We start from the raw sequence: 25,425 nt of genomic DNA, 5'->3' as shown, positions 1-25,425 counted from the left end.
TGTTCAGGTAAAGCTCCTTCTAGTGAGAACATACTGCCCTTCTCTCATTAAAACTAAGACGAGGTTTGAAATGGAGCCTTTCTCTGTGGCAGAAGTAGGTTGCAGGTGAGAGAGGTATTTTTTGTACATCAGATATGCTGATCCCAATGAGAGGTTCACCAATGTGTGTGTGTAGAAGTGCAGCAGAGTTTTGGACATCATGAGGCATTAAGCAAACATGAAGTGGACCACTTGCAAACAGCAGCAAAATTACTGCTGTTACACAGAGGAGAAAGAATATGGTACAGCTGGCATTCCTCCAGTGCCTGCTCAGAGGATCTCTCTCAGTCCATCCTAATGTTCCCCAAATGCATATTGATGCCCAAAGACTGCACTTTTATTATTCCATTTCTATGGGCTCTACCATCGCAGTCCACACGTGGGCTTAGGCTCCCATGCACCCAGGCACACTCCCATAGCAGAGAGATTCAACATCCTCAGATTAAACACCTTCACTGCTTGGGTCCAAAGTGTGACAAAAACCCCAAATATATTTAGTCTAGGGATTTCCAAGTGTGTGATATCACAGTATCAGTACTGTGATATTTTATCAATATCCAGCTGAACAGGCAGTTACTACAACACAAAATGTTTCTGACCTGAAGCACTTGGCCATGTCTTTGAGGTTTGCCTGGGAAAGAGCACCAGGACAACAAAAGGTAATTACTGGGATGAAAACCCATATCATTAGTCCCATTTAACCACAATTCCAACACTAAGATTCAACTTGGGAAAATGTCCCATTAACTAAAATGTGTCAACTGTGCCTCTTCCAGAACTTAGCAGTCCTAAGAGCATCCATGGGGATACCCTGTGTGCTGGCAGGCTTGGAACTTTGTCCTGGAGCTAAGCAATGCTGGCAGCCATTTCAGACTTGGTTGTGGTGCAAATTGAGTCTGGGACAGGTTTCTGAGTGGAAACAGGACCTGAGCCAGACCTGTTCTTCCTTAGACTCACAGATCTTTAACCCCTGGCTGTGGCAGTGACACTGTGCTTTGGTTAAGAGCTGGCACTGTGAACACCACGGTCTTTCCCAAGATGGGCTTCACAGTGCCACTGGTGGTTGGACCTCAGAGTAGAAGCCACCCTGCAATGGGTGGGGTCAGTGGGGCTTGTCTGAGGAGTCCCCAGGGATGAAGATTTCACGTGCAGGCGAGGCAAACACTAACAGAGATACCATCAGCACAAATGGTCTTGCCTTGGGGCAGACCTTTTCCAGCACTGTGAGTCTGGAATATTAGAAGTCTGACTGAGTGATGTAATACACAGAATCACAAGATGGGACCTATGGAGTGAGTTTTAATGTGGGAGGAGAGAGGGACAGTGCCCAGCAGAGGGAAGGTTTCATTCCTCTGGTTTTCTTTGTGTTGGGGATAATAAACACTGGCACTGGAACAGGGAAAGCTCTCACCTCTCAACAGACTTGCAGACAGCACCCCCAGACTTGCTGCTCACATCGGCCGCCTTGCTTGCTGTCATCATGTCAGCACACAGCAGGGCAGCAGGTCACCTGTGGACAGACACAAGGAAGAAGCATTGCTCTCTGCTCAGCATCCTTCTCTTTTCCTTCTACACACACATTTCTCCTTGAAATCCAGGAGAGGAGCTGAAGCAAGACATGACAGCTTTCTGATGACAGTCTAGGCTACCTCCCCTGCAAAACGGGAAGAAGGGTGATAGCATTACCCCTCAGAAGCCCAGTGAGGACTTGACAGATTTTGAGGGCAAAAATTGTCTTTAATTCAGCATCAATTGCTGCACCTTGACTTAAACATGGAGCACATTTCAAGAAGGCTTTTATTGTTGTCAAAATCTCAGCAGATTTAGGGGGTTTTTTTCCCCCTTGCAGAAGACTAAAACAAAAACCATTTTAAAACAACCTGTGTTAAGGCCACATGTCTGAAGTGGTTGCTGGGCATATAACACTGTCACAACATTTGCAGCTTGGGACAGAAAACATTTTAGCCTGAAGAGACACTGCACTGCAGCCACTGGCCTTCTCTCTGGTGGGCCATGTTAGCCTGCTACTGATCTCATTTCAGAGGAGAACTCCTCGTGGGGATAAGAGAAATCATTCACAAAAATGAGTCATTCTGTTTGCCTCATGATTTCTAGCACTCATGGAATGACTGTCCCTCTCTTTGAGTGCCACTGTTATCTGGTCAATGCAACAGACTCCATCTCCATTTTATTGCACTGCAATGCTCTTTTCTGTTAAACAGAAAATAGAACTATTCTGTTACTCTGCAGCACCATCTCTGCTCACTTATAAGGGTGGTCTGCCTGCTCTAAAGCATTGCAATGACACCAGGCTCACCATCTTGTAGGCAATACTTGGAAAAGGCTCTCAGATCTGTCTGCCGGCTGGCCTGCCAGATGCTGCCTTGCCATGCCTGGCATTTGACAAAACCAAGTGCCTCTTGTCATAAAAAAAAACATGGCCCACCACACCAGAAACAGTAAAGAACAAAAGGATCTCTCGTTTCCACTGTTCAAGTTTTTGGGCAGAGAAAGGAAAAAGGGGGGTGGGGGAAAATCAGTTTTGTTTGTTCACAGTTTTCTTTCCCTCCTTTTATTCCATACTGGCAATGTTCCTGAGGCGAGGAGTGAACTCTGGGTCAACTCAATGTGTACACACTCGGGGCAGCTCATTGCTAACCATTTAGCAGACTCTCTTTTCCCAGACAATAAACCCCCTTGGCTTCTCTCCCTCATTAGTAACTGGAACAAACACCCACTTCACTTCTAGACACAGAGCAGCCTTGCAACACTGTCAAGAAAATTTACCAGCCCAAGGAACAAAATCTATTCATCTATCCGTTAACTGTTACGGATTGAAAATAATGAAAAACTAATGATACTTGTGGCCTTGGCCAAAGAATGACTCACCCAGGCAGCCAAAGCAGATTCCTGCAAAGCTGCAACAGAGTCTGCTCTGCACTTTACAACACCCCTAGAGCAGGGACAGTCTCTTCTCTCAGCACTCATGTGGTGCCTTGCAGTTCCTCATCGCTGCCGTTCGCAGTAAGAAAAACAACATTTCTTGTGTCCACACACACAATCCCTGTGGCTCTGCTGAAACATCGAATATTCACTGGGGATGCACTCCTCTGTCTTCATAACATCACCCCGTTTCCCCATGAGGAAACTCCATCTCTCAGCCTTTCACAACACCCCCCTAACAAACACTGCCTTGAAAATGGACATCGGGGTACAAGCAGATGTGCGCTGATGCTCAGCACAGCCAGCTCCCTGATGGGCCCCCTGGGGGACAGGCCGAAAAGAAGAGGATGCAGAATAAGAGGTGCACTTGTTTCCTCATCTGTGCTGGATGGGACAGACTCCATCAGCTTTGGTTTGCAGAAGTGAGCCACAAAACAGCTGCTGAGTGCTGCAAGAGTCTTGTGGGAAAGGAGCACCACTGCAAGCAGCAGATCAGCATGACTTGGCACCAAGGGCAGAGGGAAGTCTGTCCCTTCCAGGCACAAGGGTGGCTGGAGTAACCAAAGGAACACACTCACACTAGGCAGATTAAAGAGTGGTCCAGGAGCTTCCAAAGCTGTGACAACAGCCAGGTACCTACTGACACCCTCACTGACAACACTCACTGCTTAGGGAATAAAGTCATCCCTAGGAGATACATGGGTGGCTGCGCCTTCCCTCTGGGTAGCAGGGCACACATGGTGCCCTCAGCATCACCTAGAGGATTATTGCAGCACATTAGCTGGTTCTGCTCAAAAGAGTAAATATTTATCCAAACACACTGGAAGACACATGAGGGGAAAATGAGACACCTCTGGAATGAAACAGCAGAAAATAATAAGGTATCTCTCAATATGTCCAACAGTCAAATAATTTCCTGGGGCCAAGCATCAGCCCAGATGAGCTTCAGAGGTGATATGATCATCTCTTCCAATAATAAGATCAATAGAAATAACTTGAAGGCCTGACCCACAGGCATTGCCAACACGTGACCAGAGGAATTGTGATGGCAATGATGGAAAATTGCCTCCAGTAGACAGAGAATATCTACTTTTGTTTTCCAAGTTTTGGCTCCACAAGGCACCCAGAACTAACACGACAGTTTGTTGTGAAGGGCAAAGGGAACTCTTGTTCCTCCTGACTGCCCACATCTCTCCTACAATCAACTACACGCTACCCTGTGTGCTGGCTCAGGCTCTTTGGAGCATCTCTGTGACCTGCTACAGCTCACTGAGAGTTTTTGACAAAGCAGCACATGGAAGGGGCCCAACACAAACCCAGTCTGTTACAAGGGAGGTAATGAGGTTGTGTGGACAGCAGGGAAAGAGATGGAGGGCAGTGGGAAGAGAGCACGAGTGTGTGTGTAAGGCCAGGGAAGGGCGACCTGCCAGAGGCTGAGAAGTGTTACCTGAAATGCTTTGCTTTCCTGCCTCATGAGCAATGTGACCAGGGCCCCACAAACTGCCCAGGAGAAACAAGCAGGGCTGAGTTCAGTTAGCAGGAGACCCGACAAGGACATAGACACATCCATCAAGCTGGTACTTCTTGATGGTTGCTGCTTTCTCTAAAAACCACACCAGAACTTTCTACCAGCAATGGGAGGCATGGTCCCAGAGCAACCTGAGCCTGAGACCATTGCACCTGGCATGTACATCCTGGAGCGGGACATCAAGGCCATAAAAGGGGAGAGAAGATACTGAGCCCCATCTGGAGAACCTTGCCACTGCAATTTATTCAGTAATCCCTGCCATTGTTTGGGGGAACAAAGCAGTCATCTGACAGCGTGTCAAAATTAAACCGGGAAAGGAAGGACAGGGGAGGAGGCAGGAGGAAAGAGGGAGGGGAGGGAGCTCTCAAACCTGTTGGCTGGACCCTGGGAAGGATGTGAAGTCTCCCAGCGTATCTCCCACATGCACCCGGCCTCGCAATTCCCAGGGCCATGTGATTGGGGCTTCCTGCTACCAAGTGAAGGGAGACCTACCCCGACCTCTCTCTTCCAAACAGAGTTCCTGCCTGCTTTGTGTTCGCAAAGAGGCGTTTGTTTACTGATCTATCACTGGCATGCAGGAAACAGCCTTGACATGAGCTGTAGTCATCTGTCTCCAGCAATAGCTGTTTGGCTTTCTTCTAATTTAAGTTTTCCTCCTGCCCCCCCCCCCTCCCCAGTGCCCTCTTCCCCACTTCCGATCCAAACGCTTTCGGAGTACGCACATCTGGTTCAGGGCATTGGATATCACCCGATGTTTCCAGAGCAACCAGTGCATAAAAAAGAGGCATGCTCCCATCCTCAAAGGGCAGAGAAGGCTTCCAGAGGAACACCTCCAGGGAGAGGAAGACGCCAGCTTTGCCCACTGCACTTGGTGCAGCCACCAGATGATGACAAAAGCCAGGGGAGCGCAAACGCCCTGCAGTCCATATCACCAGAAATGCACACAGCCAGCACACAGGCCATACATGGGGAGCCTTGTCTCTGAGAAGGTCAGGCAGCGATGGCAGCAAGACTCCCAGGCCTCCCTTCTTTGCCATTTTGTTCGTGGGGAATAAACCAAGCATACCTCGAAGGTATGTGGTTTGGGGACGGGTATTACCCTTGCTGCGTGCTGGAGGCCATACCTCAACGTTTCCTTTGCTCTGTTTACCCTGCACCTCAAAAATTTCATCCACATCCACAAGTGAATGCCAGACACAATTCTGGTGCATATGAACAGCAAGGCTTCACAGCAGCAGGAGCAACCTGCAGCTGGTCCAACTCTGCTCCAAGAAGGAAAAAAGACATGTTGTCTTTCTCCTTGGTGCTCACAAAAACTGAGTATCTCCGAGCAGCCTTCAAGTAATGCCTCCCTGCTCCAGTGCTTTACAGAACAAAGGTGCAGCGCAGACAGCAACAAGGAGGCAACAATATATAACATATATATATATATACATATATATATATATATAAAGAACAGGAAGGATGCCAAGAAGACAAAACACTAACAGGAAAAACATGAGTAAGGGGAAGCCAACAGTTAAAGCCTTCAAGGCTCCCTCCCCCAGCCCTTGCTCTGTTTGGAGCCTGTTTTCCTTTGGGGGAAGAAGCAGGCATGAGGATGCGTGCCTGGGCTCACACACACACAGCTACTGCGTGGGCCCCGTGCACAGCCCCAGCACCAGGCAGTGTCCGTGTTCCCAGCACAAACACGCTGCCTTCCTGAGGTCACTGGCACAGTGTAACCTCAGGGAGCGAGCCCCTGCACAGCAGGGAGGACATGAGCCAGGCAGGGATGCAGCCAGAGCTGAGAAGGGCAACAGGACCCAGGAGAGGCTCCCTTGGTGAAACAAGATGCTTCCATGGGGGAGTCACTGACTTGAGGTGCCCAACAACAACCCAGCAGCAAGGCGAGGGTTTTCTCAGACTTGAGCTCCACAACACGTGCACCAGCCTTTCCTAGCTGATGGCCCAAACAGCTTCTCTTCAGGCAACTTACACAAAGTCCACTTCTTTCCTCTCCTGGTCAGCCCTGCAGATGGGCCACCTCCACAGCAACAGGGATTCTCAGTGCATCCAGTGAAAGGATGAATCAGCTTACTCACGAGGAAAAACCTTTCTACCAAGAGGGTGACCAAGACCAGAGGGATTGTGGAGACTCTGCCCTTGGAGATACCCAGTACCCAACTGGACAATGTCCTGAACAAGCTGCTCTACATGACTGCATTCTGAGTATGGGGCTGTACTTGCCATCTCCCACCTCAGCTCTCTACCATCCTGTGCTGGGCACGGTTAGTTTAGGGCAAGGTTTAAGGCAAAAGAGGACCTCTTTGCAGACACTGATTGCCTGGCTACGCGAATCTCATGAAGACTGAAGACACAAACAGCAGGATTGTTCAGCTCATCACACTTGTAATGGGATCCTAACTGTAGGTAATTCTAGATAATCAGGACCAAGTCATTTGTTAAAGAGAAAAAAGCAGGATAAACTTATGCAAACATATTGATGAATGACCAGTGACTGGGAAGTGACATACTCCTACAGTATCTTTTGGAGCCAAATCCCACACAGCCTCCTACTCCCCTCACCCCACTCTGTCCTAACTTTTCCCTTTGATCTATCATATCTTACACCACAGGCCTTACAAGGGGGTCAGGAGAATCCCATGTGTCAAAACAAACTGTATTTTCAAAAACCCCAAGTGGAACCAATGTACCACAACCTCTGTCTCTGTGCAAGCCCCCCCCCAGGCCAGGGGAACAACGCTGCAATGCCAGGAATGCGGGAACTCGCCGTGCCCAGCCTGCGTGCAGAAGAGCTGTGCTGAATGTTTGTTATGCCATGTCTTTAATTCTATGATATAATTCGCTCTACTGACCTTCTCCTTCTCTAAGCACACAGAACCAACTCTGCCTGCTTACATGTCTTTAATCTGACTGAAAGGATTACTAGGGTTCAAGGGCCTGCCCTGCTCCTCCCTTGGCTGCCAGCAAGGTGGTCTCATCCCTGCCCTTTGTGCCTGATCACATCTGATGGTTGCCATTGACTAACGGTGTGCCTACTTTTTTCTTCCCTCCTTGCTTTTGCTGTATATCAGCTCCAATGCTTGTAAAGCCCTTTCAAGCTAGGACAGGCTCACAAGCTGCCTGGTTCACTAAACCAGCAAAGAAATAAAAGGCAGGGGAAGCAAAAAGTTTTCTACTCAGAAAGCAACATCAGTCACCTGTCAGGGAAAACCTAATGAGCACTGAAGCACATGGAAGGAATCACAGAATGATTTGGGCTGGAAGGGGCCTTCAAGATCATTGAATTTCAATCCCCCTTGCCAGGGCTGGCAACAAGACTCTGCTTGTAAAGAAGTTAACCCACAGAAATGAGAGGAGGGAGCTAGCAGGCCCTGCTGTGGGCAATATTAGGAGGTCACCCCAGGTCTCAACTTCATCCCGAGACAGTCCTTATTCTGTAGTAAAGCAGATGGACCCTTGAGAAACTACTCTCACCTCTTGTCCATCACTTCCCTCCACCAGCCATTTGCTGAAGGTTGTAGGTCAAGCTCTCCAGGGACATCACCAGCATCACCTGCCTGACACAGGGAGCTGGAAAGACAGCACATCTGGTAACAAGGTAGCTATAAAAACCTCTGCTGATCATGTGCCAGCTGAAACTCTCTTCCCACAGAGCCCTGGAAAAATTAGGATAGAGATGATTGAGGAATGGCAAAGGACAAATTCCTGATCCAAACTGCACTTCTGTTTCAAAACATAGGATAAGTTTTAGCAAAAGAAAAGCCTGATGTTCTTTTTAAACACAGGAGAAGCAGCAACAATTTTCTCCCCAGGCTCCAAGCTGAAACAGCTGAACCATTTTGGCTGAAGGCTTTCAAAAGTAATTCAGCCAGAGGCAATGCTCAGCATGGAAAAGTGCAGACTGAAACAAAAATAAAATCTTGACCTGAAGAGAGTAACCAAAAACAAGGTCTCACAATGTGAATTGTCTTCTGTTAAAGGTGGGGCTCGTTGCACCCACTATTATTAAGCTTGTCCCACATTTCCCATTGTCTTATTTTCTCTTTGTTCTTCCCTCTAAACTCATAACAAACAGAAAAAAAAAAAACATCTCAAAGGGTATTTGACAACTCTTCAGTTTCCTTGGCAGACACACCCTCAGCTGAAAAACGCATCATTTTCAGGGTTAGCTGTGGGATGTTACATGACCCTGTCAAAAGAAGCAGAAGCACTCATTTTCTAATTCATTGCTCCCAGTCACAGATTTAGTCCTGCATGCACAGGAGGTAAATACTGCCATTCATCCTGGTGGCAAGTATGGTTTGTACAACTTTGCTTAGAGACATGATGAGCCTTCACTCCTGCAGGTAGGTTAACAAATAGTAAGAAAAAATTCACATGGAAAGGAAGAGAATGATTCAGTATTTTCCAATCTGGCTGCTAAAATGACTGCAATGCTTAGTGCAATTCTGTGTTTCAGGCTATGCTTTATACAAGGAAGTAATGAAAAAAGATTGCAAAACCCTGTAATTCCAGATGAGGAGACCAAGACCCTGAGAAGTGAGGGCAGGAGTCGAGGACAACTCTTCTGGGACAGCTCCTGGCATTACTAGATCATCTCCCTGTGCTTAAGGCCTTGTGTTAGCTCATGTGTGCACACAGTGGGGTTGCTCATCCCCTTTGAAGGGCTGATAGTATTTGCTTTTGCTTTGGAGCCTAATAAATGAAAATTCAGTTACTTGAAGTCAAGGCTGAAGAAGACACTGGTGGTGTATCCCTGCTTGCTGATTACATCAGTGGAGATGGTGATCCATACCTGGTTTGTTTGGCTTTGAAACTACCCACAGAGAAGACGACTGTAGTCAATACAGAATAAAACAAAAGAAATATGGCCCAGATTCACACAAGCACACATCTGCCAGCAGAATCGTCTATCAGCCACATGGAAAGACAGGATTCCAGCAGATGCAGTGGAACTGGCTTCAGGCCCCAACAAAGTCAAAAATAAGTTGGCAAATACTCATTTCTACCAGTGTAGCTAACTGATGTAGGTGCTTTTCCCTTCTCTAATAGGAATGCTGTGTTACAAACATACCAGTCCTACAACACCAGTAAATCACCTCTAATGTAGAAGAATTGGAAAGAATTCAGGGTTATTATGCTTATAAGAAACCCAAACATTTGACAGCATAGGAAACAACCTGTCACTAAAAAATAGTGTTCAGCTCATGAACCACACTGGAATTCATTTTTGATGTGGTGAGATAATCTCTGCTATTCTAACATAGATGGGACCCAAAGAGGTCCATTCGAGAGCAACTCTGCAAAGAGTTTCCTGGCAGGAAGACAAATTGTCTCACGTTCAGAAAGGAAATGAGAGCACTAAAATGAAGAACCTCAACTTCTTCTAAAATAAGTTATCATCAGGGAGACAAATGGAGCCTCAGCAAATCTCTCCTTCGGTGGCCTTCACCCTGCAGGATGCTGACTCTTGTCCCTCCTGATGAGGATTTAGCACACAGCTTCCTGAAGTGTCCATCACCACAACCTTGGGGCACCATCTGCATGCTCCATGAGACCTTCCTGTACCCGCTCCAAGTCCATGACCTCCCACCACAGTCTGTCTCTATCAAGCATCACCTTCTGAGCTCAAGCAAAAAGTCACTCACAGATTGCTTTTCAGTTCAGGAGACTCCGCTTCCCTCTGGCTCGTTCAACCTCCTCTTTGCTCCCCCTCACTCTCCCACGTATCTTGGCCATCACAAAGGCAGAATCTGTTTATTGCAGATCTTATTCTTTATGGAACTCTTCCAACCACAGTACAGCACATCATCCCCTCGCTCAGCCTTCCTGAGCAGAGAGCAGGGCCAGGCAGCACGTGAGCTGCCCAAGATTTAGCCATCACGAGGAGGAAACTTGCACAGCTCCACGGAGGAATAAACCTCTGCAAAGAGGGCTTGCATTTATTTATTTTTCCAGGAGGAAGGCTGCTCTCGGTGGGTGTGTGCGTGCATGTGTGCGTGTGTTTGTGTCAGGACAATGGGGAAAAGGACAGTGGAGCGGAGCTGCCAGGAAACAGTCGGCCATCTGCCCGTGCAGAGAGCAGTTTTTCCTTTCCTTTTGTATTGAGAGGAATGCAGCTGAGAGCCGCCATCCGCCCGTGCTGGGAGGAAATCTGAGCGACTTTGCTTTGCCAGGGAGAGGAAGCGTGGGGGAGGGAGCCAGCCCGGTCCCTGTGGTTAAGCGGTCATTGCACTCGTGGCCAATAAAAGCGGGGAAAAAAAGCCCTACCAAAACCCCCAAATCCTAGAGAAAAATCGCTCTTCCTCCTCCACCCTTTCACATGCGGTTTGATACTTTCTCCCTCGCAGGGTGATCCCGAGCACAGGAAGCGCTGAGGCGGCCTGGCAGAGGAGGGGGTTTGGTGGGCAATGGCCTGGGGAAACCAGCACAAGGCAGCCCGGACAAGAAACCAACAGAGAGAAAATCAACTCACATCGCCGTGTTGCTTGTCTGCCCACACCCTCTCTGTAACCAGGAATTTGGCAACCTGAGCACAAAACAACGTGAGGAACGACCCTCTGCTCTTAAAAGGCTCCCCAACCCCAGCAGAACCCCAGCAGACAAGGGCAGAGAATAAGGAGCAAGTCTGATGCAGATAACCATCCCTACATTCTGCCCCAGGGCTTCAATACAGCCTCTGATCATAAAACTTTGTAAGAGAGGGGAGAAAAGATCTGATCTCCTGGTAGTGCCAGGCAAAAATGCTGGCAAAACATCATGATGGCTTGGTGTCATGTTCTTCTGCCACTTTCTGTGGTAGAAAAGCCCCAGGGAAAGAAATAAATAAAATAGAAAACGGTAAGATTTTCAAAAGTGGCTACACGACTTTGAAGTTTAAGACCCATTTTCACAACCAAGGATCAGATTTTTTTTTTAAACAAACCTTCCTACTAGGCTTGCACTTACACTTGCAATTCCATCTCCTTATCTTAACTCCCAAATAAGTCCCAGCTTTGACTGAATTAGCTCCACATTGTATTCATGTGGCGCTTAGGGACACGGTGTGGTGGTGGACTTGGCAGTGTTAGGTTAATGGTTGGACTCCGTGATCTTGGAGGTCCCTGCCAACCTAAATGGTTCTGTGACCGTAGAAGTAGCTAACATTTTCAAAGAATTTTAAGCACACATTCCTTTTTCACTGACTGCAACAGGAGAGAGATCTAGGTATGGCTGGGGAAATCCAGAGCACATCTCTCCGCACCTTCGTAAACTCTGGTGCTTACCAGGCGCCAGATCCAGCTCCACAGAGCTGGCAGAGCTTGCTAATGTGGGAGATGCCTCAGATAACAGATCACAGTCCTGAAAAGGAAACTTCCAGAAGAAATAATTAATCTACATATGTCTAAAGAGCTTCCTCATATCTGGCAGCTTGGAGGACAGACTGACAAACCTAAACCTAAGCGTGTCCAGGTCAGATCTGAACTGAGACCTGTGTGCCCGGTCCCTTTCAGAGACATGACTCAGGTTTCCACATTCTGTTGTGACTTTTTAATCTTTTTTTTTTTTCCTCATAAAAACAAAACCATTGGTGTAGCACAGTGTGTGACCTGAAGCAAATTCCTTGGCTGTTTCTCTCTTGAGGGATGAGAGACAAGATGAGAGGGAACACAAAGACTTGATATAAGGAAAATTTTTTTTTCATTATGAGGATAAAAAAGCTCTTTTCACCATGAGGAAAAGAGAGCTCTGGAACAGCCCTGCTGTCTCCAGTACTGGAGGTTTTCGAGAGCCAACCAAAGCCCCTTAGTAACCTGGTCTGAGCTCAGACCTGAGAAGGAGACTGGAGTACAGGCCTCCTGTAATCCCTCCAAATCTGGATTATCCTATGTTAACATGTCATGAATTATTGTAAAAGTGAGCAATCACTCTCATTTTCTCTGTGGAAAATAACAACAAAAAATCCCTTTCAAAACATTATTACTAGACATTTTCCTCCCCAAGTGATATTCTTTTGTCTTCCTCCAACTGATCAGCAAGGAAGCAGTAAAAAATGGCTGCCAAAACAAGATACATAATTATGCTATCCCTAACACATTTCCACTGTCTTTTGTCCCTAGTCATTCTGCAGTGCCTAACAAACTCCAACAGCTCCATGGAAGCTATTAGGGAGGCCATGAATCTACCAATAATGCTGCCTTGGCAGCAAATACTGATGAATGCTATAAATTTTCACTATTAGAAAAGGAAAATGTTTTCTTCCTAAGTTCATTCCACTTTCAGAGAGATCAAGGTACAATTTGTTGAAAAGCTTAAAGTTACTTCATAACTAAATTAAAAACCAACCAACTACAAAACAAAAGTGAGAAATACTGAAAGCACTTATTTGGGAGATTTGGTTTTTTCCTTTGCTGAAGTGTTCCTTTGGGCTTCTTGCAGCAGAAAACCTAGAAACTGGAGAGTTATCAAACAAGAACATATTGTTCACTGCTCTCTTCCAAGGGATGTGCTAAAGCCAATACATACATAAAGGACTTGAGTTTCCATTGTTTACTTTCTTTCACATACATCACACTGCTGGATAACGGAGCAAAAGCAGAGCACCCATGCACAATTGTCTCCATCAGCCCTTATCTCACAACTGAAGCAGAGCTATTTGTACATAAGCTTCCAACCCAGGGAATTTGCATCCAAGTTTTGTATTCCAGGGTAACCACTAGGGCATACTCCACCCAAGATGTTTGGATGTTGTGCTGAACTGGGCCCTGATACTGTTTATTGTGCACAGAAAAACCTCATTACTACAAAGCAGTCAGCACTGACTGCCTTTCACAAGAGCCCTTTTTACAGGAACAAAATATCAAAGTAGGAGTCTTCTGGAGTTAAACCCTTTGCAGAAGCCCTGTCCGCTGAACTATTCAATAAACATCATCCCCTTTCATCTTAAATGCTTATAAAGATGCCATTTCCAGTCCAATGCAAGGGGAAATCCCAGCTGCACTGAAGGTGACTGCAGTGATTATGGTGTGGCTTTCATTTCATCCTCCACATTCACCTCATTTCTGCTCATCCCCAACACACATGTACCTACAGAAACACAAGCAGAGCCCCCTCTGCTCAAGTCCATAAAACCTCTTTGGATAAGATGGGACAACTCTTACAGGTTCTCATGAGATGTTAAAAGAATGCAAAGGTTTCCTGCACAGCAAGAGATGAGGTCTCCCACAGCAGAGGGCCAGCACTAGGGTGACCCACCTGGTATAACACCCTGATGACTTGCAAGCTGCTCTGTGAAATTCCCATCCCCACTGTTCCAAAAGCATCAGCGTTACACATTCAGCTTTGAAGATCTGGCTCAGGAAAGAGGCTGTCTGTCAATGGGGTTCCCCCCCCCCAGTAAAAGATGGTGACTGCAGCAAATGCACATTTTCCATACATTAAATACTCTATGAACAGTTAGATCATGGAATGCTTTAGGTTGGAAGGCACCTTAAGGACCATCTGGTTCCAATCCCTCTGCCATGGACAGGGACAACTTTCACTAGATCAGGCTGCTTAAAGCTCCATCCAGCCTGGCCTTGAACCTTTCCAGGGACGGGGCATCCACAACATCCAGGGACATGGCATCCTGTTGCAGTGCTTCACCACTCTCACAATAAAGAATTTCCTCCTAATGTTTAATCTAAATCTCCCCTCTTTTAGATTATACTTTTTTAGATATTCCTCACACGAACCACATTCTTTATACAAAGGTAGAAGCTGCCCAACGTTGCCTCAGTTATCAGCAGTTGAACACAATGGATGTTTTGATAATAACTGTATTTTCTTTACTGAAAAGAGAATGTCTACTGACATAACTGGAAAACTAAACCTAAACTTCTTCTTTCAGGGGAAATTCCCCAAACGTTTTCTTCCATTAGAAGAGGAACGAGAAGAGCTTATGTAATGCTATACTTGATTTACTTCTGGGTTGGTAAGAAAAAATGTTTGGCATTCAAGTAGGCATTCTTCTTCCCATCTCTTCTGCATGTAATAACTCAAATGTTCAGACTGCATAGCATCTACTTAATAAAAACCTTCCCTAAGTGGGTTCACTGCATTCATATTAAAAAGATAAGTAAGACACAGGAGAAATTTCAGCCCTGAAAATAGGTTAGCAAGAAGTTATCTTTGCTTATACACCTTCCCAAGCAAAAAGGATATTAGAGAGGCACAGTGTTTGCAAATACAGTTACCACAGTGTTGGGGTTTCTAGGAGTTCTCCTGTTTCCTTTTTTCTCTTAAAGACTTTTCCCCATATATGTTGCCAGGGCAAAAAATTACTGGGTGCTTAAGAAAAACAAAAGACCTGGCCACAGAGTGGGGGGAGGGGTCCATCTGGCTACTCCCTTTCACCTGGGGGTTGGGTACAGCCCGGGCTGGTTGGTGCTCTCAGCGTTCGGAGGGAGAGACGCTGCCATCTTTGCCTTCCTTCCGCCGTGAGCGGAGCCTGCTCGCTGCAGCGGCTGTTGCACCGGGACCCTCACACTCCACCTTACTAGAACAGGGACTGTTCACCATCTGCTGGGGTGCCTCTGGGAGAAAGCCCGGGATTCCCAAACCTGCCTTTCCCTGCCCCCGCCATTGCTTCGAGCCTTCGCTGCTCTGTAGCCCTGCATGTCCTGCCTGCCCAGACCTCCGGGGGTTCCCACTGCAGCTCCGGAGTTCAATACATCTCGTCAGCCACCAGGAATTTGTGCTCGTCCCTGCTGCTCCAGCCTGCCGTTCCAGCCTGCTGTTCCCAAGGGTCAGGCCGGACACCGGGATCGGCTGCCCAGGGGTTTGTGAAGCCTTTGTCCCATCCCTTCCCGGGATCCCAGGCCGCCATTGCCGTGTGCTCCCCGAGCTCGCTCCGGAGCGCCCCCTGCAGCCGCGGGGGAACCATCGCACCTGCCCTGCTCACCGGGAGCCGCCAGCGCCCCTGCCGGCTGCGAGCGGAACTGCACCCGAGGGGAAAGGGCCCCACAGCCGAGAAGGCCGGGACTGGGTTTGGGATTGTTTGCTGGTACTGCCAGAGTTATTGCTGTTTGTTTGACTGGTTATACACATATAGATATATATTAGTAAAGAACTGTTATTCCTGTTCCTCATATCTTTGCCTGAAAGCCCCTTAAGTTCAAAATTATAATAGCTCGGAGGGAAGGGGGTTACATTTTTCATTTCAAGGGAGGCTCCTGCCTTCCTTGGCAGACTGTGTGTCTTTCAAACCAAGACACACAGAAAACTAAGAATACTCCCAAGAGGTCTAAAAGTACTCTCTCTTCCTGAAGTAGCATCTCACAAACTCTGAACCACAGTGTCAAAGTGCCTGTTTCTCTTACCTGATCAGAAATGGTCCAGAAACTAACTTACCTGCTCAAGATGCACTCGCATACCTGAAATGCAGCTGCATGGTCTCAGCAATTCAATTTGCATGAACAACAAACAGGTTTGAGTGTTGCTGGATGAGTAAATTACTTATGGTTTCTGACTAACTTAAATAATTTTTGCCAAGTTTGATCTAAATTCAGTATGCTCCAAAAAAACCTCAAACCCAATAGAGAGAGAAACTTTCAAGAAAATATTTGAGGTAATCTGAAGGAAGGTTACAAGAGTCAGATTCTTTACTGTGAAATGACATTACTTACCAAAATTTAACTAAATTGAGGGGGTGTGTGTTAAACCTTCCCTTTACAAGGAGCTGAAACACTATTTAGGCTTTCTCTCCTTCCTATTTATTTTATTGAGGGGAAAAAAGCAGGGAAGAAAATAGATGGGGCTACCCTGCCACCTTTCTCCAAATAGTTATTTACAATTCTTTAAATTCAATTATGAAACTGAAAAACCAATACCACAAAATTTCCTCCGAAGCATCAAAAGGCTGCTAACCTCACTTCGAGGTCATTGCTCAGCTTAAGTTAATGGAGCAATGACAGTGACATCACCTTGTTCTTCTGGGTGACCTCATCCACACGTCTCACCGTGCTTCATCACTGTATCCCCAAGCCATGCTGACTCTGTGAAACTACTGCTGAAGAAAAGGTGCATCATACATTCTTCTGCTTAATTCTGCATTCAAGGATTTCATGGCAAATCATACCAAAATCTCCCACATCAAAAAACCTCCCATTGTTTACATGTTAAAAGAAAAAAAGTTACATGTGCAACAGAGACAGTGAAACAGCTGATCTGCTCAAGTCTGTCAGGAAAAAAGAATGGGTTGGTGATTACCTGTTTCCAGGGAAAGAGAGAGAGAAAGACAGAGAGGGGGGAGAGAGAGAAAAGGATAGCAAAAGAAAGCAAGCTAGCTCAATGTAATCCAAGCTCAGGCTTGATTTTTCAAACAGGAGATCTTGATTTGAAGTAAAAATAAACCACACCTCATGGCTCTCTACGGGTTCCTGAGGAGGGGAAGTGCAGAGGGAGATGCTCAGCCTTTCTCCCTGGTACCCAGGGATAGTACATATGGGAATGGTTCAAAGCTGCAGCAGGGGAGGTTCAGACTGGACATTCGGAGGCATTTCTTTACCAAGAGGTGGCCAAACATTGGAACAGATTTCCTAGAGAGGTGGTCAGTGTCCTGTGTCTGTCAGTGTGTAAAAGGCATTTGGTCAGTGCCTTAATAACATGCTTTAACTTCTGGTCAGCCTGAAGTGGTCAGGCAGCTGGGCACGCTGATCACTGTGGGTCCCTTCCAAACTCAAATAGTCTAGTCTAGTCTAGTCTATTAACAGTAATAATAATAATAAAATTCTAATGAAAGGCTGCCTTGAGCATGAATGGCAAGAGGGACTGGGTTAGGCATCTGGGAATACTGGTCTGAAGGACAGAAAAGCTAGAATTTGTATTCCTGCAGTGGTTGCTGGTCAGTTGGAAGTCCTTCACTGCTCTGACATGCCAAGTTTCTGTTTCTGATAATGTTTCCAAGTTGCTTTGGATGAGAAAAATAACTTTACCCCATACAAACAAACATTAAGCAAATGGAACATGAAGCAATATATTACATGTCAGAATAAGTTATTAAAAAAAACCCCAAACAACCAAAAAAACACCTCTTCAAATTCTGACAACATTTTATGAAATTTGTGCCTTTTAGAGGTGATCCTAATTTTCCTTGAAACATACCCAAAATGGTCTCTGACTAGTGGAGGAATTTATGAATTTAACAGGGAAAAAGCCTTGGTTTCCCACTGAATTTGAGTAAGCTAAATCATTCTATAAGGAAAGTTTCCTACTGTGCAAACAAGAGGATACTGATGGGGCAAGGTTTAGCACAGACTAAGCAGCAATAGCTGTCAGTATCCTTCACCACCACAAGTACAGGACTGTTATGTGAGAGGTGACACCATGGCAAAACTTCAACTTGGAGTCACTCACGGTAATCTCAGGGGACAGAGACAGAAATCTGAGGCAAAAACAGTTACCATGTGTTGGTTTCCCTGTAGGAAACCTCTTAGGCCTCTCAGAGTTTGAGAAAGCTGAGAAACAAGAACCAGATAGATCAGGGCTTCTGACATCATCTGGAAAAAGCTCAATACCTTACACATTTCTTTAAAGCAAGAAATTGTCTTGTAGAATTTGACTAGGGATTGCTGTACCTGCAGCCTAGCATGTCAAGGCAGGGAAAACCAGATTCTCTGTTACTTAATCCCAAGATCCCTGAATTAAAGGAAAAAGCTCTCATGGACCAGGAGACTGTGGAGGATGCTCCAGGGTCTGTTTTTGGCCAGATGTTGATTTTTGAAGTGCTCCGTGTGCTGGTGCAGAGACTTCCTTCTCAATTTTAGTAAGGGACATTTATTTCCCTTTGCTACTAAGCCACTCTGAGCTCTGGATAACCCAAGACTCAAGTCTTACCCAAAATCCCCTGTGAAGCCTTTGGGATCACAGCATCCTTTGTAGCTGAAATACATTGTATTTTTGTATGTAGGAAACACATCTTCTGCAGGGGCTTAATGTTTTTAGAGAAATCTCCAATAGTCTGAAAAGTCTCTGGGAGCTCTTTCCTTTTTAATTTAGAAAGGTGGTGTTTGGCTGACACTGGCAAGAAAACTCATATTTATGAAGTGCCCTCTCAGTGCCCTGTGAAATTTGCCATTTCCCTCCATGACAGTCAGCCCTATCTATCACGACAACATAATCCCCTGGGACAGGAGACGGGAGCCCCTTTGCTGCTCTCCTCTGCAAACAGATGTGTGCACGTTCCCCAGCTCTGAAAGTCACGGCTGCCTTTTGGCAAAGAACTACAGCAGCTGCACATCTGCAGAGGGGAAAAGCTTTCAGCAAAAAATAGAGGGGGATCTCATCCTCCCCCTCTCTGCCTGCAAAGCAAGCTCAGCATTTGTTCCTCTCCAGATGACACCCTGATGAGTTGATTTAATCATTCACATATGCGTGCCTATTCACAATGCTTCCAAAATACCAGGCCTGTGACAGCATCTCACCTGAACTGCTCACAGTAACATGGCTTATCAGCAAGCACTTGGCAAGAGGCCTTGCAGGACAAGAAGAGAAGATCCATGTTCAAGGGCACTGCTAATATAAAATGATTCTACAGAATACAAGTGGGTGAGTGAGAGACCACTTCTGATGAGGAGAACACTGAAACACATGCTTAATTTTAAGTCTATGCTCAAAGCCCACTATCTTCAATTAGGCTGTATGAAGTCCAGCCCAAACTCCCCAGAGCAGGAATGATGAACTGCACTGGGAGCCAAAGCACTCGGATGGGTGGATTTAAGCATGCGCCGTGACCTACATGTCTGCTTAAACGATTTGCCAGACTGGGGGCACAGTACAGAATATTTAAGTGTAGCAGGATCACAGAAACACTTCACCACTTTTATTCCCAAAGGGAAATTTAATTAAAACACAGAGCATGTAGCCATTTATTCTGGTTGCAAAGAACAGCAAGTCCTCGCCCCCTGAAACAATCTCTCCAGTGGATTGCCAGAGTCCCCAGTAAATTACTGGTAACAAAACTTATGTGCCTGAACTTGGTTAGGAGCCATCTACTCTCTGGGATCTGTAGGATCAGGAGTCTCAAGGTCTGGCAAGGTCTCATCCAGAACTCTTTCATCCACTTCCAAGTGAGGTGGCACCTTTCCACACTCAAGCTACCCCTAACCATCATCAGCTCTTGACATTTTAAGTATCTGGGCCAGATTTGCAAACAAGCTCAGAGCAAAGTATTTCTGACTGCTTCTCCAAGAGCAGCTTTTCTGCCAGGCACAGTCTCCTGCACAGATATCCAACCAAGGCAAAGCCTTTCCAAGCAGGGTCAGCACCCCATATGCTGAACTGTTCAGTCAATCTGATTACTTACCACGATGCCTGATGAGGAGATGGGCATCGGAAAACACAGCTGCCGGCACCTCCTGGCAGAACCTATCCCTACACGAGGCTCCATTCAGATCAATGGCTCTCTGCTGTACGTATTCTAGAGGGAATGAGAGCAGTGGAGCAAACCTCCACCAGCATCAGCAATGCTGTGTTACAGAGGAGGCAAGAGCAGCCACAGTTAAAGGATGCCATACTTGAAAACCAAGCAGTGCTCCTACAGTGGCTCACATGGCAGCACCTGCCTTCTTAGTGGCACAGCACCAGTAGCAGCAAGTCCCAGAGTCCAGACACCAAAGAGCAGGCTGAACTACAGCTGGCTTACCTGTCTAGCTTCCTTCCTTTTGCCTTTTACTCTGATCTTCCATCACACATCTCAAAATGGTCCGGGCCCCTGACCCACACTCCGAGATGAGATCTTGTCAGCACTGCACGTGGAGCCAACTGCATGAAGAGCCCAGGGCATGGCCAGGCCCATCTGTTACAGGCTTTGCTCTCTGTGAGTTGGTGTTTTTATTTTAACTCCCTCTGCTTCTGGGCCCCTCTTCATCTCTCGCTCCTCCCATCTCCCTCTCTCTGCTCATGAGGACAGAGTTTCCATCCTGGCTCTGGGCCAGTGCATGTATGGGCAAAGGCAGAGCTCAGGAAAAGCCATCTTCTGCTCCGTTTCATCACGTAAACACTGCCAGTTCCCAGCCCAGGAGCACAGGGCTGAGCCAGAGCTCTGCCTGCAGAGCAGGGGGACTGAGGACAAGCAACTCCTGCCCGGGCTGGACACAGCAGCTCAGCTGCAGTGCAAACACCTCCCTTCCCAGCCCTCTTGCTCCCAACCAAGGAGTTGCTTGTTAGATGGCAGACACAGAAGCATCTCACATTCAGCAAAGGTCATGTATAACAGCGCATGCAGGTAACAGTCAAGACAAATTCTTGTTTGTACCAGTTATTAAAAACAAGAAAACCAGGAGATCCCAAGCAAACCTGACTGGCAGTGCCCCAGCACTGGGATGACCATCTTGCCTAAAGCACACAAGAAGGCCTCAGAGATATACTGGCTCCTAACAAGTTTAATCAGTAAAAACTGACCTTTAATCACTACTAACTCTTGCATCTGCTTTCTAAATCCTTGAAAATAACAATATGCCAGCTGCAGCTGGTTTCCCTAACCTGGGGAGGGGAAAAAGCACTGAAGCAATGAATGAAGATTATACCAGCACTCACAGCATTCATTCCAGCAGGACATGATTCTTTCAAGCCTCTGCCCTTCCAACTATGCTTGACTTCCATCAGCTTTACCATGGGACAGTACTATTTTCAGAAAAGAGAGAAATTATGTTCTTAATACATGTTATCTGCATTAAAGAAAGGAGTACCAGTGTTTCAAGCATCTTGCAATGAAGATTTCCCATGAGCCCCCTTTTGGAGTTTTTGTTGCACACACACAGCACCCCACATTTGCCCAGAAAATGTTTAGGCAATGTATTTACCTCAGAGCACTACAAACTTAGGGGGTTTCAGCACAGGATCACCCCAGCCATCATGCCAGGATTATCCCAAGAGCACAGCCTCTGTGAGCAACTGCAAGGATGACAGGCTGGAACCACATGATCTGGTTCCGAGCTGCTCAGAGCTGTCTCAGCACAGGAGGGACTGGACCATCATGATGGCAAAACCCCAAAGGTGTCTTGCTGCCATGAGTTCCCACTGAGCTCCCAGCTCACTGAATGACATTAACTGGTAAATAATCACTGCTTTGATCAGGAAAGGCCAGGGGAATTATGACTTTCACCTCATCAGTGCCATGTCCAGAGACACAAGGTACCTTGGTCCAAATGAGTGGTGAACCATGTAAAGGCTGGGAGAGATCTTGAATAGGAGCAGCCTATAGGACCTTAAGTATTTATTGATGTAAGACAGTGATGATGCCTTTTAGTGCTTTATTAACAGAGACCTTGCACTGATCCTCAACGCACTCTGTGCTAGGCTTCCACCGAAGGACACAGGCCTCAGCTGAAATCCCAGGCTGTAGAGGTCAGATGCTCCAGGGACTCCAGCTTGTCTTAGGCACTCAACTTCAAGGTCACCCAAGGCCCCTGCAGAAGCTACGTTTCAAAAGCACAGCCTTCACACAGCCAGGGGTTCAGCCATACAGTCATCTTCACTAAAACCTGGGATGAAGCCACCCCCAGATGCCATGCATATCCTCACACTTCAGCCTCTGCTTCAGTTCCCAATAGCTGATAAAGCATCTCCAGGGTGCAAACCAGAACAAAAAATCCCATAAGCAAGAACAAGATGTTATTGCCCTCTCCATTGCACTTCAGAGCTACAGTCAAGAAAACATTGTCTCTTCTCCTGCCTTGTGCGGTAAAAGGGTGCTTACAGATACCTCAGATACAATGTTAGTTGAGCTGTATCTAAGCAAAGCCAGGATCACTCATTTATTGTCAGGACTTGAATGAAACAAGAAATTTCTTTCCAGCTACATCCCACTCCCTTCTTCCCTGCAGAGAGTCTCCTCAGCCCGTAAGGAACTGCTATGCAAGTGTGTTAAAAGTCCTATTTCAGCATTTCTTTCATAGTAGAGGCCTCTTCCAGCCAGCTCTTGGGATCCTGCCAACAGACATATCAGCCACTAGTACTTAAATCCTTCAGCTAAAAAATGCTTCCCTAAAGAGCTTATACCCCAGTTCTGGAGGCCTAAGATCATCACAATTAACCAGTTTCAACAAGAGTTTAAGAGAGGTTCTTCTCCACTCTCGTGGGCTTAATGGTGCACTACAGAGCCTTTCCTCCCCTTGGTCTGGCCTCCACTTAGGAAGGAGCAGCTTCCACACAGTTCCAGCCAGGAAATAAATGTCAGGTGCTACAAAAGGAAGGGAGAACCAGCTGCTTTGAGTAATGCAGTCAGGGGGATCCAAAAGAACATGACACTTATCAGACACTATTGAAATGCCCAGCACCTCTCCATGTTTAAGAGACTGGCTCTGTTGTGTGATGATTTCATTGGCAAATATCTTAAACTTGGGGAAGGATTGAGCTTGCTTCTGTGCCCTCAGAGTGCCCAGCAAAATAGAGATTTTAAGTCCTGTCCATATGAATTAGTTGTTATGGCTGATATTAAGAATAACTGATTGGAAAAGCTACTCCTGAATTAAGATCATGTCTAAAAAACACAGTTTACATGGTCTTTATTTATTATCTCCTTGTCAAAATGAGTATTTCTAACATGCAAATATACCAGGCATGAGAGAAAGACAAGCCTATTGTAAGCGTCTGACAAAGGATCTAAATGCTCCTCTTGTTCCTGGAGAACAGAAAGAACACACAGAGGTTGTCTTTGCAGACAAAATGTCCTAAAAGATTTCCCAAGGCAGCGAGCTGGGGGCAGTACTTTGGGACACTCCACATTCACTTCTGGTCTACAACGAATATCGCACTTTGGATCTGAGCTGATGGACAGGGAGTGTCTTCTGTGTGGACTGCTAGGACGTGGATGTGCCGAGGGCCAACCCAGGCTTCAGCGCACAACCTTCTCACCCACGCAGGCAGAGAGTGGTCCCAGCAGAGCCATAAATCTTTGGTCTGCATTTTACATCCTCGGCCACTCCAGCGCCCTTTGTTTTCTCTTCCGTTTCTCAAAAAGGCGCCTTATTACCCTGGGAAGTCCTGTGGCTTTCCTCTCATTTCCATACTTAGCATTTTCAGTTGCTTCCAAGCCTGACCCAACATAGTAGTTATCCATTTTCACAGGCTGAAACACTGTCTGGATTATTTAAAAAACCTAAACAACCAAACAAAATCCCTCAAACCAAACAAGCACCAAACCCCACAAACACTACCCCAATGACAACAATTCAGAACACAACACAAGGGTGGAGGAAATGCATTCCTTTCCTCTGCCAGGATGCAGTAACAACTCCGTTTTCGGTGGATCAGAAAACAGAGCCAGTACACATTACTGGACCTCACTACCACACACCAAGAACCAGCGGTCAGTAAGGTGGCAGCCAACACAGAAAACAGCTTTTTAATCCACCACCAACACCAGCAACTCCCCTCATTGTAGCAAATAAAAGCCCCATGGAAATCCCTTTGGTCATCTCTATATCCTCCCAGCTGAGTTCCAGGCTGGAGATGCTCTTCTCCAAAAGCAACAAACTTAAACAACTACTTAAATGGCAAGAGCAAAGGTGCCTGGGAGTACCTCAGGGTCAGGAACAGTTTGCTGACCTGTCTTGGAAACAAGCTGTGTTCTTGTAAAGAGCAGGATTAAGGGCCCATGTTTAGCACTTAGTTCCTGCTCCTGTGAGGAGGCTCCAGTGCAGACCCAAGCAGTCAGAAAGTCTCACTCCAGCATGACCATCACTTTTCCAGCCCTGACCATCAAGAGCCATGCTTCTTGGACACTCATAAAGCCAAAACCTCTGAAAGCATTCCAAATACACCTGGCATGGTTTTACCCCCCAGTTTGAAGTTGACACCTTGGGACCACAGCAGCAGCCAGCTCTAACTTCTTCCTTGTTCCCTTCCCAAACAACATTCCCCTCCACCAACTCCGTGCCTAACCCATTAGCACTCATCATTGCTGCGTACAAGAGCGAGAAGGCAAGCGAGCGGTTTTCTCCCCAGGACAGGTGAATACTGCCATCGATCCCCAGCGGGAGTCAGAAATGCCACCCTGTTAAGCCGCAGGCTGCACACAACTGCAGGCGCTTCTTCCAGCCGAGGGCAAAGCAAGAGGAAAGCAGGCTGTCCAGAGCAGGGACAGAGAACTGCAGGGCTAATATCGTAGGGGGATTCAGGTTTTTGCCTAACCGAGAACTCCAGCAGGGCCCGGGCTTCCCCCAAAGAATGCGTTTAGCGTTTCCTCCTCTGTTTTGTGCTGGAGACCGAGGCAGGGCTGAGTTCACCCAGGGGCCCCGTGCTGGGTGGCGGGGCTGCCGCTGCTCCTCCGCCCCACAGCTCCCGACCCGCTCGGGTCGGCTTTTCAGCAGCTCCCCACGTCCCCTCGGCCCCTCTTCCCCCGGCCGAGACCCGCTGGGGCAGCGGGCCCGGCCCTCCCGCGCCCGGCGGGAGCAGCAGCCTCCCCGTCCCGGCGGGAAAGCGGCGGTGCCCGGGAGCGCGGGGGGAATTCGGCTCGCGGCCTCCGCTTTCCCTCTCTGCAGCCGAACGCAGCACAGGGGTGAAGAAAAGCAAGTTGTGGGGCGGCAGGGAAGACGGAATTAGAGATTTTTTTGGAGCGGCACCTCTGCCCGCTCTCCCGCGTTAACGGAGCCCCCCTACCTTCCTCGGCGGCGGCGGCGGAGCGGGGGGGCCGTGTCCCGGCATGACGGCGGCGGCGCCCGGCGCCGGGCTGGCGGCTGCGGACCCGCGGCTGGGGGCTCCCCGCCCGCCCCCCGCCGCCACCGGCCCCGGCCCCGGCCCCGGCCGCCCTCCGGCGGGAGCACCGCCCCGCCCCGCCCCGCCCCGTCCCGCCGCCGAGGCAGCCGCGCCCGCCCCCCGCTCCGGGCATGGAGCGTCCTGTGCTGCCCACCCGGGATGAAGGGGGATGCCCGAGGGAGACGATGGGGGCT

The 25,425-nt window shown here is 47.5% G+C and overlaps 1 protein-coding gene across 1 annotated transcript in view; it reads right to left on the bottom strand.

Moving 5' to 3' along the window:
- DENND2A (DENN domain containing 2A) overlaps window positions 1-25,238 on the bottom strand; it is a 58,496-nt gene extending 33,258 nt beyond the window's left edge. The window contains exons 1-2 of the mRNA XM_069003173.1: window positions 25,136-25,238; window positions 1,451-1,549 (exon numbers count right to left, since the gene is read on the bottom strand). Coding sequence (XP_068859274.1) covers window positions 1,451-1,521 — 71 coding nt within the window. The 5' untranslated portion in view covers window positions 1,522-1,549; window positions 25,136-25,238. The remainder of the gene's footprint in view (window positions 1-1,450; window positions 1,550-25,135) is intronic.
- Window positions 25,239-25,425: the final 187 nt, after the last annotated feature.

Source organism: Aphelocoma coerulescens, chromosome 1A (genome assembly GCF_041296385.1).
Source record: "Aphelocoma coerulescens isolate FSJ_1873_10779 chromosome 1A, UR_Acoe_1.0, whole genome shotgun sequence".
NCBI lineage: Eukaryota > Metazoa > Chordata > Aves > Passeriformes > Corvidae > Aphelocoma > Aphelocoma coerulescens.
The sequence above is the reverse complement of the archived record's forward strand: the minus strand, read 5'-3'. Positions and strand labels throughout refer to the sequence as shown.